This window comes from Lissotriton helveticus, chromosome 4_1 (assembly GCF_964261635.1).
Source record: "Lissotriton helveticus chromosome 4_1, aLisHel1.1, whole genome shotgun sequence".
Classification (NCBI taxonomy): domain Eukaryota; kingdom Metazoa; phylum Chordata; class Amphibia; order Caudata; family Salamandridae; genus Lissotriton; species Lissotriton helveticus.
In genome coordinates, this window is record NC_136063.1 from 1,505,643,276 (window position 1) to 1,505,658,996 (window position 15,721).

Below are 15,721 nucleotides of genomic sequence, written 5' to 3' on the forward strand. Positions count from 1 at the left end.
AACCTGAAGGAACTAGGGAGAGACTATCCTTAAGCTGAAGTGCTGCTTGGGGGATTGGCCTGCAGTGGATACCTGACCGCCAAAGGAGGGAGAAAAGAACTCTGTGTACTTTATTTCAACTTGTAAGGATCTCCAAGGGCTTGAGAGAAGAGGTTGCCTCCTGCTGAAGTCTCAGGGACAACAAACTTCAACCCCCAGGTCCCTAAAAGTTCTTTGAAAGTGCCTGCTGCTGTTTTGGGGCCTTCTGAGGGACTGTGTGTCACAAGGAGCTGGAAGCGTGACTCAAGAGGAAGAAGCGTGTCGCAGCCGCTGCCGTCGCATCTCTGAACAAGGGTGTCGCCGCTGCAGCTGATGCATTGCACTGCATCGAGAGAAGTGTCTCGCACCAAAGAAGAAGCGTGTTGCCGTCGCAGCTGCTGCTTTCGCATCTCTGAACAAGGGTGTCGCCGCTGTGCTGACGCATTGCACCGCATCGAGAGAAGCGTCTCACAGCGAAGAAGCGTGTCGCCGTTGCAGCCGCTGCCGTCGCATCTCTGAACAAGGATGTCGCCGCTGTAGCTGACGCATTGCACCACATCCGAAAAAGCGCCTCGCATCAACGGAGAAGCGTGTCGCCGTTGGAGCCGCTGTCGTCGCATCTCTGAACAAGGGTGTTGCCGCTGCAACTGTCACATTGAGCGGAAGCGTCTCGCCGCCGCCAAAGTCGCTGTCGTCGCATCTCTGAACAAGGGTGTCGCCGCTGCAGCTGACGCATTGAGCCGAGACTTCTCGCAACATCGGAGAAGCATGCCGCATCTGGAAGATCTTCACGTCTTTATTTCTTTGCACCGGAACTTTGCCGCATTTCCATTGCTGCAACACTTTTGTTGTGGAAGCGTAACGCATCGTAAGGTACATTGACTTAAAGTGACGCATTTTAAGAACTGAACAGAACTAACCTAAGTACAGTATTGTGGATTTTTGTCATTTGTGGTTTTGTGTTTAGTCTATATAAAGAATACTTATTTTTCATATAAAACCTGTGCGGTGTCCATCTGTAGTGTTGTCACTTGATTACTGTATGTGGTCACAAATGCTTTACACACTGCCTCTGAGATAAGCCGGTCTGCTCGTGCGAAGCTACCAAGGGGGTGAGCAGCGGTTATTTTAGGAGTGTACCCCGTTACCCTGACTAGAGGCAAGGGTCCCTATTTGTCACAAGTACCTACCTGTGCCAACTAGAGGCCCCCAAATCTAACACTCGCCCATTGCTGGACAGAGCCTCACGGGCTTGGGTGAGCTGTAGGTCCCACGGGGACAGAGAAGGAACTGAGGGAGCTGCCTGCCGCATGGTCACCGGGCTGACGTGTGCCCTTGTCACTATACAGCCCATCAGCCGAGCAGGGAGGAATCCTCAACGGCAGTCCCAGTTGGCTGCTTTTTTTTGGGTAAAGTTACTGCCTTTGTAATAGCAGCACACTGCGGGCAGCTGCTTTGTGATCCACAAAGGGGGACCCAGTGAGGTTGCCCTGCAAAGATAGGCATTGTGCCCCCCCTCCGTGTTGAGACATACCTGGGGGCACCAAGTGGCCTCACACTTGTCTCTGACTTCAAGGGCCAGAGGGACCATAATTAAAATGAGAGTGATGTAAGCATGAAGGTTACCGTAAAGTCCCAAGTAATCACGCAGTACTTTTGGTCTACGATTGCTGGAGCCGGAGGACTGGTTCAGTAGTGTATTTTTGATTCTAAACCTTCACAACTGCATGGGCATGGTGGGTAAAGTGCAGTAGCAGCTCGCAGTGGAAGTGCTGCGGGGCGGTGACGCGGGGGGAGGAAGGACAGGGTGGGGGGTAGTGGAGTTGGACACATGGCGGCATGGAGTAAGGTAAGTAAATAAATAAATACAATTATTTACCTTGCGCTCACTGCATCGCATTGGCCATGGCGATAGTTGCCGTGGACAAGCCATTCGCAGACACTGACGATTGACAATTGATGTCAGTTTATGTGGCAATGATTGCATGCTCACAGATTAATCTGCATTGTCTATGAGTAATTAAGATGTCTTTGTTAGTCCCAAAATGAATTACGTGTCACAGGTTTTTCATATATTCTATAGTGGCTCAAAAGAATAACACCAATTGAAAAAGTTGACTTACAAGTGTTTTTTTTTTTTTATTTCCAATATTCCCGCTATATTAACATGCGTATGGAATGTATCTTTATTTCCCAATATTCCAGTTATTTAAATATGTGTATGTAATATCTGCTCATCCCCTTTCCTAGGTTTGGTACAACCACAAAGGATTTCACGGCCTGCCATCTTATTTAAACCAGATGAACAACATGATCCTGTGGCGGAACCTGCCCTCGACGGTAGACTGGAGACAATACGGTAGAGCTACATTTCTCGTTTCACAGTCGGTCTATTCGGTATAAGTCGGCTACAGCTAACGCGCCTCGCGCTGCTCTCCCCGCTGCCTATAAAGCAGTTGTCCTCCCGCCCTAAATACTTCTGTGGAAGCGTTTCTGCCTATTATGCAGCGCCATACCTTCCGAGATATTCTGATAGCCTGGGGAGCGGCGGGAAACTTCTAAATAATGCAGCCAGCCCTTGCCCCGGAAGATTGAAAGTTGGTTTTATTTCACAATCTATGAATGGTTATGATTCTGTCGCCACGAGTCAGTGATTTGGTCATTTATATCTAGAAGAATATCTATTACAACTCTCGTAGCGATATTTTCCTTTCGTTTTGCATGCAGGCAGTGACATTCAGTGGTACCGGATGGGATTATAGAATCAGGAACGTGAGAGGGTGACAGTTTCAGGTGATAAACTGGCACCGGACGCGGATCGTGTCTTCGGGCTGGCTTGTACCCTTGAACCATGGAGTTAGAACGGAAGAAAATGCTTTTCTTTCTTTCAAAACAACTATGTTACCCTCCCTTGAAAAAAGGACATTTGTTTTTGTTTGGAAATCTTTGACCAAAACCTTTAAACCGATGAAAGCTTATCAGTTTTTGGAGATGAGAGTTAAACATTCTCTGCTGACATCTGTTGTGGCATGCAGGTCGCGAGTTTGGCTCTTAACAAACTAAGGGGCATATCATCAAGCACGGCGTTAACATTATCGCCGCTTTAGCAGCAGAAAACTGCCGCTAAAGCGGCTATAATGGGCTTGATAATAAGCCGTAGAGAATTCCCATAGAAGCCCATGTTCACACCAGAATATGGGCTTCTATGGGAATTCACAAGGGCGTATTATTAAGCCCATTATCGCCGCTTTAGCTGCAGTTTTCTGCCGCTAAAGCGGCGATAATGTTAATGCCGTTTCTTGATAATATGCCCCAACTCCGCCTTTCATACTTTTAGTGTAATGAAACGCGCACCATTAAATTGGGTAGTGAAAATACAGAGGGGGCAGATGCCCCACTTTTTCACTCAGCGCAGTGCAGCTGCCGCAAATACTGCGCTGAGTGAAAAGAAGAGAGGATGGGAGCACCCAATTTATTGAAATAAGGCACTCACCTCCCCTTTCCATAGCGCCAGCGCTGAAATCAGCTGCTGTGTGCCACGGAGATAGCTATGCGCCATGGTGCAAGGGTATCTCAGTGAGTTGAGCATAGGTTTTGTTCTGGAAGGAAATCATTTCAGTACAAAATATTATGCATAGACTGACTTGAACCCTTTTCCCTCCTTACATGTGTGCTGTACAGTGCAGCATACATACAAGTCGGAAACGGAAGCTGAACTGAAAGCATTTCTCCATCTTTGCGCCTACTTTAAAAGGGCGCAGTTTTCTGATGCTAAACCCTGTCTACTTTATTTAGTAAAATGCGTTTAGCATCAGAAACATTGGGTGGCTGCATGGGAACGTCAATGCTCCACCCATGGTACACCCCTTGGTGCTAAGTAATACAAAGCAGCGCTGCTTTGCGTTAGTTTCACTGTATTTCCAGGGCTAAGCAAGTTTAGCGTTGGAAAGTAAATTGGGAACAACGTTTTTTACCCGATTTGTGTCACTCTTGTGATGCATCATAAACAAGAAGAATCCTACTCGTAGTGAGAATGAGTATACCACAAGTGTGGGGACACTCAGTGTTGTGTTAAATACCCCTCACACACCAACAGGCCCCTTGGTGTCATGCTTCATCATTGGGGTCTTCGCACCCCTCTAACGGGATGCGGCGTGCTGCGACCAAACGACTACGCGGGAGCACTTGCAGTTGGACTATGTGTGGTGTGTGTGATGCAAGTGAAGGGGTAGTTAATGTGAGTGGTGGGGTTGGTGTGGGTTAAAAAGTACCTGGCTCGTGGGTATTGAGAAAAACTTTATTCGTTACCCCGAGCTGGCACTATTAAAAAGGGTGCAGGGTGAGGTAATTAACTGTTGTCACTATGAACAGTACCTCTAGTGTGCGTCAACATGTTTCGGAGCTGGTGCTCCTTCTTCAGGACGGGGGCACAACTTCCCACCTTACTCACGTATTTCTAACAAAGTGTATTATACAAAAAAAGTGCAGGACTATATACAGTGAATTAATATTAAATACAGGCTATAGTGTGCCTACAGCGGGTTTTGTTTTTGACCATGCACTTGCATGACTCAATTTATGGTGATGGCTTGCTTCATGATTTTAAAATCAGCGGAGCAGCGTGAGGGGAACACGGAGACCAATTCGGTCCTGAGTTAATTGCACATTTAGCAATCAACCCCTGACGTCCAGAAATGCTCATGAAGCAAGCCATCACCATAAATTGAGTCATGCAAGTGCATGGTCAAAAACAAAACCCGCTGTAGGCACACTATAGCCTGTATTTAATATTAATTCACTGTATATAGTCCTGCACTTTTTTTGTATAATACACTTTGTTAGAAATACTTGAGTAAGGTGGGAAGTTGTGCCCCCGTCCTGAAGAAGGAGCACCAGCTCCGAAACATGTTGACGCACACTAGAGGTACTGTTCATAGTGACAACAGTTAATTACCTCACCCTGCACCCTTTTTAATAGTGCCAGCTCGGGGTAACGAATAAAGTTTTTCTCAATACCCACGAGCCAGGTACTTTTTAACCCACACCAACCCCACCACTCACATTAACTACCCCTTCACTTGCATCACACACACCACACATAGTCCAACTGCAAGTGCTCCCGCGTAGTCGTTTGGTCGCAGCACGCCGCATCCCGTTAGAGGGGTGCGAAGACCCCAATGATGAAGCATGACACCAAGGGGCCTGTTGGTGTGTGAGGGGTATTTAACACAACACTGAGTGTCCCCACACTTGTGGTATACTCATTCTCACTACGAGTAGGATTCTTCTTGTTTATGAAACAGTGCCCGTGGAGTAAGAATTCCTACTTCTATACTCTACCTCCCTCTGATTGTTTTTTTCACTCTTGTGATGCAAACACGTCGTAAAAGCTTAGTAAACCTCACCCCATATTTATGGTAAAGTTGCGCAGTGCACTGCAGCAAGTCACCTTGCTGTGCTGCACTGCATGACTGGAAAAGTACAGAAATGTTCTGTAATTAAGGCATACCATGCATTCCTGCATTGTCTAGCACCAATGCAGGCACTCTTACACCATGTGCAAGGGTCTCTGGGTTGCATGTAGGATTGTTTTTTGTGCCAGAAGGGACACTCTCCGCCTCAAAAAAAATCCTTAGAGGCATATTCCTCCACTACATGTGCTGCAGACATAGAAAGAGAAACTCACAAGGAGAAATAAAGATATTTCTCCATGTTATGCCTTTCCTGGGGAGCAGTATCTTTTTGGCTCATTCCTAGCTTTACCAGGTTTGGTAAATCTGTAAATGCGTCAAAAACCCCATGCAACACCCATGCACACCCATGCAACGCCCATGGAATGCCTACGTTGTTCAGAGTAATTCAACACAGTGATGTGTGCAGTATTGCATTACTCCCGACTTTTTAAGCGATTCATAGCCACACTAAGTGGATTTGCGTTGCTTCAAAAATCTGACTTATGGTTTGTGTCGCTCTTGCACCACGTTGTGTGGTTCAAGAGTGATGTACACTTGATCATAAATATAGCCCCTGATATTTATATCCCCTATTGAGTGGAAACACTGCTACATTAAGCCCTTTATAAAAACAAGCTATTTTATTATGTCAGTTTGATTAGGTCACCCAAGTGATCAAAAGGCTAGTATTTTGTGTTGTAATATGAAACGTTTTGCTAATTTTTTTGGGGGGGATACAGGTTCACAATTGGGACTTTTGACAAAAGCGATGGCTAGACTGTGGGCAAGATTAAAAATCTTTTTTCTGAGGTTGCATCACAAAAGTGACACAAGCCAGGGCAAAATGTTTTTTTAAATACATTTTCTTTCCAGTGCAAAGTTGTCTGAAAGTAACACAAACAAGTCCAAATCATTGCCTGGGTTAATCTGCGTCAAGGGGACTTTCCATGCGTGGTACATGGGTATTCCCATGCAAATACCCATGGATTTTGACACAAACCCTATCTACTAACAGTAGTTGGCAGTGTTTTGCTCCAAAAAGTAACACCACTTTAAAGTCGGCATTAAAATGAGAAAATCTTGTATTTCTCCTAACTTTTCTCACTTTGCAACTGTGTACAGCACCTATTCAGAATGGGAGAAACTTTAAAGTTTACCTAAGGATAGTATTTTGTACTGGAAGGATACAGTAGGATTAGTGGGGGAAAGGAGAATGCTAAAAGACCAGCAACAGTATTGGTATTATTTTCTCATCTCTGAAGTCTTTTCGTGCCTCATTAAATTGAAAATAGTACAGCTGCCACTGTCCCTTGTACCAGGGAACTGCCTGATATCTTCATGTCTCTGTTATATTACCACTCCTAGTGCCATCTCGACCTTAGGTGGTTTATTCGGCTAATCTCACCTACCACAACAGAAGCAGCAGTTTCCTTTACTGTATCAAGGGCCTGGATCAGTAATCATTATCGTGTTCCATAATTAAGGTTTTGAAAGATGTGACAAGGGGTATCAGCATGTTTGAACTAACAGGAGTACAACAAGAAAAGTAAAAAGACATCCATGGATCCATGGATGAAATTTGAGGACTGCACATTTGTTTGCCCCAGTGATGCACTAACACATTTGTACTCTAGGGCCCATTTCTTTTGCCATTCATAATTTCCGCAATAGGGTTATGCCACCAGGATTTGGAGCTTCATCCATCCCCTCATGAGCCTGGCTCTAGTTCTGCACATCAGAAAAGAATGGAATACTTGCCTCCTCGACGAGCACCTCTTCCACTTTCATGAAAAGACACCGGCTCTGATTCCCGGTGGCCTCACCAATAGGCACTTCTCCAACTCTTCATGTGAACACAATCTTAGATCATTTAATAGCTTTTGTAGTTATTATAGCCATGTAGTCCGCCGTAGTGGGCTATACTAGCCATTAAAGTCCCACTTCAGCTTTAAAGAAAGCAGGAATTTAATGCCGGTAAATCCCAGCTACAGAGGGCCATAAGGCTATTAGAACATTCCACCACTAGAGGGCAGAATGGTCGAACAAATAAAACAAAGGCCTCACTGAGCCTAGGGGATTTGATATCCCTCTGGCTCTGTGAGACCTTTGTTTGTAGCAACAGCTGTGAACCACAATATTGGAATGCTGGAGTTCCGGGTTTCTACCGGCCATTGGAAGCCCAGAGCTCTCCGTTGTTTTCAATTGGGCTCCCAACATTCCAATGTTCTAATTTTGTGTAGAGCGTGCATGGCCCAAGGACACTGGAGTGCCTTACATAAGAAAGTTGAAGCCTAAACTAACCTTGCCAACCACTGACCAATCTCTCAGCTATCATTCATCAGCATGATCATTCAATAGCAGTCTATGTTCAACTCCAAGAGCACATCAGTGATAAATATCTGCTAAGATTTCTGTTTTCAGATGTGTGACCTTTTCATGTTTTGAGTGCACCTATGACTGACATTTCAATATCTGATGTGGAACACTTTGACTTCAATATTAAAGTGATTAAAGCAAAGCAGTTAGGTTCTTGTAAAGCGATAAAATATAGAAAACTTACACTTTTGTAGGATGCCCTACTGTTATAATGTCCTGAAAACAGCTGCAATGCTTCTGTATTGCATATAGAATCTAAAGTACCCAGATGTTTTTTATTTATTAATTCAGATGCAGCAGGATCATAAAGTATAAAAAAACAACTCATAAATGAGGCACAATTCAAGAACAAAGAAGAAAACCTCAGTTTCTTCCACAATCCATCTCAACATGATTAAACTCAAAATAAGTGCATAATAACATACTTATTCCAAACATAATTCATATTGACGTTTCACAGTTTTTCCAAATTTAAAACACTTTAAACGTGGACCCTGTATGCTTTGAATACATTATTTCGCATGAATTGACTCTTTGCTTCTTAGTAATCCACTAGGACACAGAGGGGAATGTGTCAGAATTCCAATTCGCCAAAATGAATGATCTTGCGACCAGGTTGGAAATGAATACTAGCTGGCGCTGTGTAATTGACACTTCCCCCTGTTGAAACAATATCTCAAGCAGTGCTCCATTCACATCCGGAAATGCTGTGCACTTGAGTTTTAAGCTAATTTCCACAAAGATGTCTTGACAGAACTCCATTAAATGGGTGAAAGTGAACATAGTATGGAGACAATCCCCCTTCATATTGTTGCATCTAAAACATTTAGGGCCTCATCACAATGTCTGGAGGATAGCCATCTGGCAGCTGGTCGGAGGCTTTCTGCCTGACATCAATGGTTTCCCTCAGACCCCTGTATTACAATGATGGTGGTTGTGGATTCTGCTGCGCTTCCAACGGGCTCACACAGCCCATCGGGGAAGCAGGTAGGATTGTAATCCCATAATGATGGCGGAGCCACCCACGGCTCAGCCGTCAGGATTACGATGTCTCATTCTTCCTGCCCTTTCATGGCGGCCCACCTGCCAGGAAAAGGCAGGCTGAAAGTTACTTTGGGGGACCCTAGCAGGGCCCTTATCGCCCTAGCCCTCTGCTATGGGACCCGTGGGGCACCTTAAGTGCCCCCCAAACATCCGTGCACTGTGTGGTAGGCACTGCATGGTGCCTGCCACATGGTGCAGGGATGTTTACAAACATCTCTTGTACAATTGTAGCTTGTTTTGTGGGTCTTTTCTGCCCGCCGCACAAGCTACAATTGTAAAGTGGATGTTTCCAACCTCCAATAGGGCAGTTACATCCAAATTTGGGGACGGAACCATCATTCTGCAATGGTGTCGGTCGTACGCAGTCTAACCAACTTCGTAACAAGGCCCTTAGGCTGCACCCCTGGATAAAATGTATTGATCTTAGCTGGAGTATTATACAACATTCATTTACTAAAAAAGGGAATTCTAATATTAGCAGCTTGCACGCCCTTTGAGGTCAGTTAGTTAAAACATTTCCACTGCAAGATATCAATTTTACACGCTGTTGAAGATTCAATTTACTACAGTAAATCTAACATCAGTGCCTCACTTTTTTAGGGTGCAATAGTCTATACCAGTTCCCTGTACCCCGTATATGTGACACAAAGTAAGCTTTAATAAGGGGGGCTGGTAAAGTTCCATCTCTAATAAAAAAAAAACCACAAAATTGCTTAATTTGGCAAAAAACTCAAAAAAGCAAGGAATTGATGCTAAGATTCATATCAACCAATAGCTGCCACTGAGAAAAGTCATTGTTGTTGAAAAAATCCTGTAACCTCCAAAACCCCAGCTGACTCCACTTACTGCATATATGAGTCGACATACGCAATCCCAGCCACTTACAGCCTGTTAGTTTCAGTTGGGGAAAGAGCCTAGGAATTTCCCATTCATCCCATACCGTAGTAAACCATTCTACAATGATGCAGGGTGTCTTATATTTCAACTTCTTTAGTAGGCTTGGGAATTTCAGGGAAGGAAAAATACCAATTTCCAATAATTTCAACATTTGTTCTAAATAGAAATTTCCATCACTAGAAGCATTGGTAGAAGACCTTGCCAGCCAGTGAAGAAATAACACCTGATAATGACATTTCACATTCGGCAACACCAACCTTCCTTCCTCAGGATCTAACTGGACAGCATTCATTTTAAACTGGGTTTCTTACCTTGCCAGATGAAGTGTCAAATTGCCATGCCCATTAACTCAAAAAAGGACTGTGGAATTTTAATCAGAACGATTACAAACAAGAGTAACAACGGAAAAAACACATTATCACCAGTGTGACCTGCTCCAAAATTCTGCCATTGACTTAATATAATGCGAATTTGATCTAAAGTAGATTTCAAAATGTAGTGTGTACAAATCCCCTAAAGTTGAGGTCACAAAAATCCCTAAATACCTTAAAGGCAAGTGTTAGAAATGGGTGTCTCTAGTTGGCAGAGGTAGGTACCTTTGTCCAAATAGGGACCCTTGCTTCTAGTCAGGGTAAGGGGGATACACGCTTTAGATAACCCCTGCTCACCCCCTTGGTAGCTTGGCACGAGCAGGCAGGCTTATCCCCAAAGCAATGTGTAAAGTATTTGTACCAACACTCAAAGTAACACAGTGATAACACCACAAATGAACACCACACTGGTTTAGAAAAAAAATTAAGTATTTTTATCTAAACTTAACAAGACCAAAACGACAACAATCCAACATACAAGTAGTAAGAAAAATGACTTTCAAAAGGTTTTAGCAACTGAGTCAATAGAAAACTATGGATGCGTGATTTCTTGCAAAGTACCTGTTGTTGCAACAAAATTTACCAAGCCAAACAGCTGCAGTAATGAGAAGCGTCAAAAAACAAAGAGATGTGTAGTTCCTAAGACCTTTGTGGATGCGATGCGACAGTTCTGCTGTACCCCGGGTGAGCGATGCTTCGGGTCCGGTCTGTAGGGGGAAGCGATGTCTTGATTATGAGACGACTCCGATCCATGGGTGATGCGTCGGGGAAAACTTGCCGCAAAGGGACCATGTGTGGAAATCCGGGATGCAACGGTAAACGATGCGGCGGCTGCGAGCGGCGCTCCGTCAACCTTTTCATCCACAATCCCTCGATGCATTGATTCTTGCTGTGGCGACATGCGCTGCGTCGGTTTCAGCTGACATGTGGCAGTGCGGGAGATTCTTCTAGCACCACGGCGTTGCGACGGAAAAACTGTTGCAAGAAGGGCGATGAGTCAATTTTCTTGTTGCTGCATTGCTGTCCAGCTCCCAGCAGCAGAAACAACCTCCAGAGCCCGCACACAGTCACAGGCAATCCTGGCAGTTCAGAACTCCCAGCAAGGAAGTTCAAGGAAGCTGGGGGTGTAGTCTTTGTGTTCCCGAGACTTCAAAGCTGTACTCAAGCCCTTGGAGACTTTCCTTAAGCAGGGGACACAGCAAAGTCCTTCTCCTTTCTTTGGCAGAAACAACAACTGCAGGCCAATCCCAGACACGTAGCAAATGCAGTACTTCTCCGATGTTTCTCCAGCTCTTTTCCTCAGCAAAGGTTCCTCTTGATTCCAGACGTAGTCTAAAGTTCCGGGGTTTTAGGTATAATACGTATACCCAAAAATGTTGTTGTTCTCTTTGTGCAGAGAAGCCCTGAGCCCAATCAAAACCAGTTCTTGGGGGAACTTTGCAAGTGCACAACAACCTCAATTGTCAGTGTGAGCCCTGGCTCCAGACACTCCACAGAGGGGGCGGAGCCATCATTGGAGAAGGCAGACACATCCCGAATCAGGTGCAGGTGCTACTCCTCCCACCACTCCAAATGTAGATCAGGCCTATTCACCCTAGCACTGACTCATCCAGGACTCTCTGGGTCCATTGCATATCCCCAGCCCCTGACACTCCAAAGCCAGACAGTTAATACACATCCTAGCAGAAGCACACAGGATGGTTAAGCAAGAAAATACCTACTGTCTAAAAGTCGTATTTTAAAATACAGAATGTAAAAATCACCTTTCCTAAATGATGCATCTTTAGATTCTGGGTTCAGGCATACTAAACTTTATTTTCCTATCTGGTCCCAATGGTAAGTTATATTTATAAGATGTTATAAATGAACTCCCATGCTTTCCTATGGGGACAGAAATCATTACAATAGTGAAAAACGAAATTGGCAGTATTTCACTAGCAGGACATGCCACACACATCAGGGCATGTCCTACCTTTCACATACACCCCACCCTGTCCACAAGGATACCTTGGGCCTACCTTGGGGATAGCTGACATGTAAGAAAAGGGAAGATTAGGGCCTGGCAAGTGGGTACACTTACCAAGTCGACATGGCAGTTAACAACTTCACACAGACACTGTGAGGCATGTCTTAGTTACTATTTCAAGACTACTCGTGTGGGTGGCACAATCAGTGCTGCAAGCCCACTAGTAGCATTTGATGTACCAACCTTGGCACACTCAGTGCACTGTACTAGGGATCGACCAGTAAATCAAATATGCCAATCCTGGAGAACCAATCACAATAACAATTTACACAGAAAGTACATGCACTTTAGCACTGATTAGCAGTGGCAAAGTGCCCAGAGTCCTAAAACCAACAACAGGTCAGGAAAAAATAGGATGAAGAACCAAAAAGTTTGGGAATAACTCTGCAAAAAGGACCAAGTCCAACAGTGAGGTACAGGAATACTGAGATTGCATATTAAAAGGTAGCACATCTGTAGAGCATTTAAAAACAAAGGCTTCTGACAGTTTTAATTTAGCCGCTCTGCTACCGGAGCTTTGATATTGGGGTCTTGGTTAATAGCGCAAGCAAGTGGCTCAAAGAACAGCGAAAGCAAAATAAGGGAGAGAGGGTAGCCCTGATGTGTCCCACAGCTTATAATAATATTCCCTGCCGTACTGCCATTTATGTTTATCCGCACCTTAGCCTTTAGATGTAAATATTTTAGGACTTAAACAAACTCTGGCAGGAAAGCAAATTTAGCTAAGATTGTAAACAAAACATTCAACTGGACGAGGTTGAATGCTTTCTCTGCGTCCATCATCATAACAACCACTTTGTTGTTCTGTGTTGTAAAAAAATCTATTCCCTGAATTAGGTAATATGTATTGTTTGCAATCTGCCAACTCAAAAGAAACCCAATTTGATCCCTATGGATAATTGGTAGGAATGCAAGGGCAAAATAGTTTGCTAAAGTTTTCGTGAGCAGCTGGTAATCACAGTTAAGAAGGCTGATCAGGCGATAGGAAGTCACATCTCTCTCTGGCTTGCCCTTTTTCAGGAAGCAGATAACGACTGATTTTGTAAATTAAGACAGAATGTCAGCTCCTGTCAGAATTTTATTAAATATTCTAACTAGAAATATATTTAACTGTGGAGTGAATAGCTTATATATTTCTGCAGGAATCTCATCATTGCCACAAGCTTTCCCATCCTGGGCAGAGTTAACTACCTGCACTACTTCTGCTAAAGTAATTGGGTTAGGCAAAGCTACTCCAAGCTCTTGTGTTAAAGCTGGTAAAGTAAGCTCTTCTAGCTAGTTTCTCACTAGTTGAAGGGATGTATCATATGAATAAGAGTAGAGACCAGTGGCGGCTCCTCTGATAAGGTGGAGGAGCATTGCCCTATAGGAAAAATAAAATAATAATAACACAATGTTATTATCATTTTATTTTTCTCTAGTGGCTCTGAAGGTGCGGGGTGGGGCTGGTCTGCCCACATAGCAGGGGGAGGAGTGGTAGGCACTTTCCAAGTTGCCGGTTGCCAGACAATCCACGTTAAAGCTACTTTGTATCACCCACAAAGCAATACATGGAATGGGACCGCTCTTCATCAGGAATAAAATCACCAAATACATTCAACAAAGGAACCTACACTCTAAAGGTGCATCTCGCCTCAAAATCCCAAGATACCAGCAAAAAAAACCATGGGTGCCACATCCTTCTCTGTTCAAGCTCCAAACTATTGAGATCTTTACCCCCAACGTAAGATTCACCGACAACCACCTTATCTTCAGAAAACTACTCAAGAATTGGCTCTTGCCCACATAAGCATAATACGCAGATAGAAATTGACAGCATATTCCTCTGGATATAAGCATCTATTTTCACTATAGATATGTACCTATCTTTGTGTATTGCTTTGCATAAACATGTAGAATAATTATGTTGTTGAAAATAAATAAATAAATGAATAAATACAAAAAATAAAAAATAAAAAATAAATATCTTTGGTCTACATGTACTTACTTCCATTGTGCATCTATGTACCTTCCATGTACTTGGATGTGTGTCTGTTACTTTTCTCCTGAAAAAGCATATCCAATGCCCTACCCTATTTCTCAACCTGTACCTCAATCAATATCTTTAATCTATATATACTTACCTCCTTTATGCATCTATATACTTTCAATGTACTTATGGATCTATATCTTTATCACTTTCTTCTAATTTCAAATGCACTACCCTATTTCCTATACTTCTCTCAATATATCCTCTAGCCCAACCGACTGACTCATCTCAAACTTCTTTCTACTACTCTTTGTAATGCACTACCCTATCTCTCGCCCTATACATCTATCAATATATCCTCTACATCCACTCTCTCATTTATCCCAAACCCCATACCACTACTATGATCCCCAATATAACCCTTTCTAGACTCTCTCCTACTCTACCCCTTCTTGCATCATCTGATACCTCTTTTACTATACCGATCCCCCAAAACAAACATTTCTAAACTCTTCCCTCTGACTCTTTGCCTCAAAAACCCTTTCTACTCATCCAAAAGCTTCCTCCTACTGCTATAACCACACAGCAAAACTCTCTCTTCTGTCCCTCCACTATCCTTTTCAATCAAAATAACAGACGCATCACACATGTTCACTTCTCAAATTCCAAATTCCACTATACTAATTCATCACTAATCCTATATGGGTTCCAGAATAGCGTGCTACTCGCCAATAAAGCGTTCCAACACCCCATAAGGGTACCAGCGCTATATAAATGCAAACCTTTTTCCTTTTTCTACCCCTCCCCACCCCTTCTCAATCCAAAGAACTGACCAACATATCCACCACTCAAATTACTTTCCTGTTTCGCTATACTATTTCAACAGTAATCCTTATGGGTTCCAGAGTAGCGTGCTACTCACCAATAAAGCACTTCAAAACCCCATCATGGGGTAGCAAGTGCTATATAAATACAAAACTCTTTCCCTCTTCTATCCCGCCCTTCTCTATCCAAATAACTGAATAACAAATCCACCACTCAAAATACTTCATACTTCACTATACTAATTTTCAACACTAATCCTTTATGGGTTCCGGAGTAGCGTCCTACTTGCCAGAAAAGCGCTTCAACACCCATCAGGGGTAACAGGTCTTACATGAATGCAAACCTTTCTTCCCTTTTATCCCTCCACTATCCTTCTCACTCCAAATAACTGACTAATATCCACCACTCAAATTACTTTCATATTTCACCATACTAATTCAGCACTAATCCTTTATGAGTTTCCGGAGTAGCGTGCTTCAACACCCCATCAGGGGTAACAAGTGCTAAATAACTACAAACCTTTTAATCCATTTTAATATAGTGTCAGGCACTGCTAGTTTGCACAAATTATACTTGTGCCTAGAAGGAGTAAGACGATTCGAGTTCGCTTTTAGGAGCATGGATGGCCTATAGAAGTAAACCAAAGGCAACATTTGTATAGATCCTGGGGGTTGAAATTGGCTGACAATTTGTTTTTTAGAAGGGATTTAGCCAGCTTGGAAGATCTAAAGTTGATAATTCC

General features: G+C 43.5%; 1 protein-coding gene across 1 annotated transcript in view; it reads left to right on the forward strand.

The window, feature by feature from the left end:
* ABCA13 (ATP binding cassette subfamily A member 13) overlaps positions 1 to 15,721 on the forward strand; it is a 2,470,580-nt gene that overhangs the window by 1,734,850 nt on the left and 720,009 nt on the right. Inside the window, exon 40 of the mRNA XM_078686273.1 lies at positions 2,269 to 2,377. Coding sequence (XP_078542399.1) covers positions 2,269 to 2,377 — 109 coding nt within the window. The remainder of the gene's footprint in view (positions 1 to 2,268; positions 2,378 to 15,721) is intronic.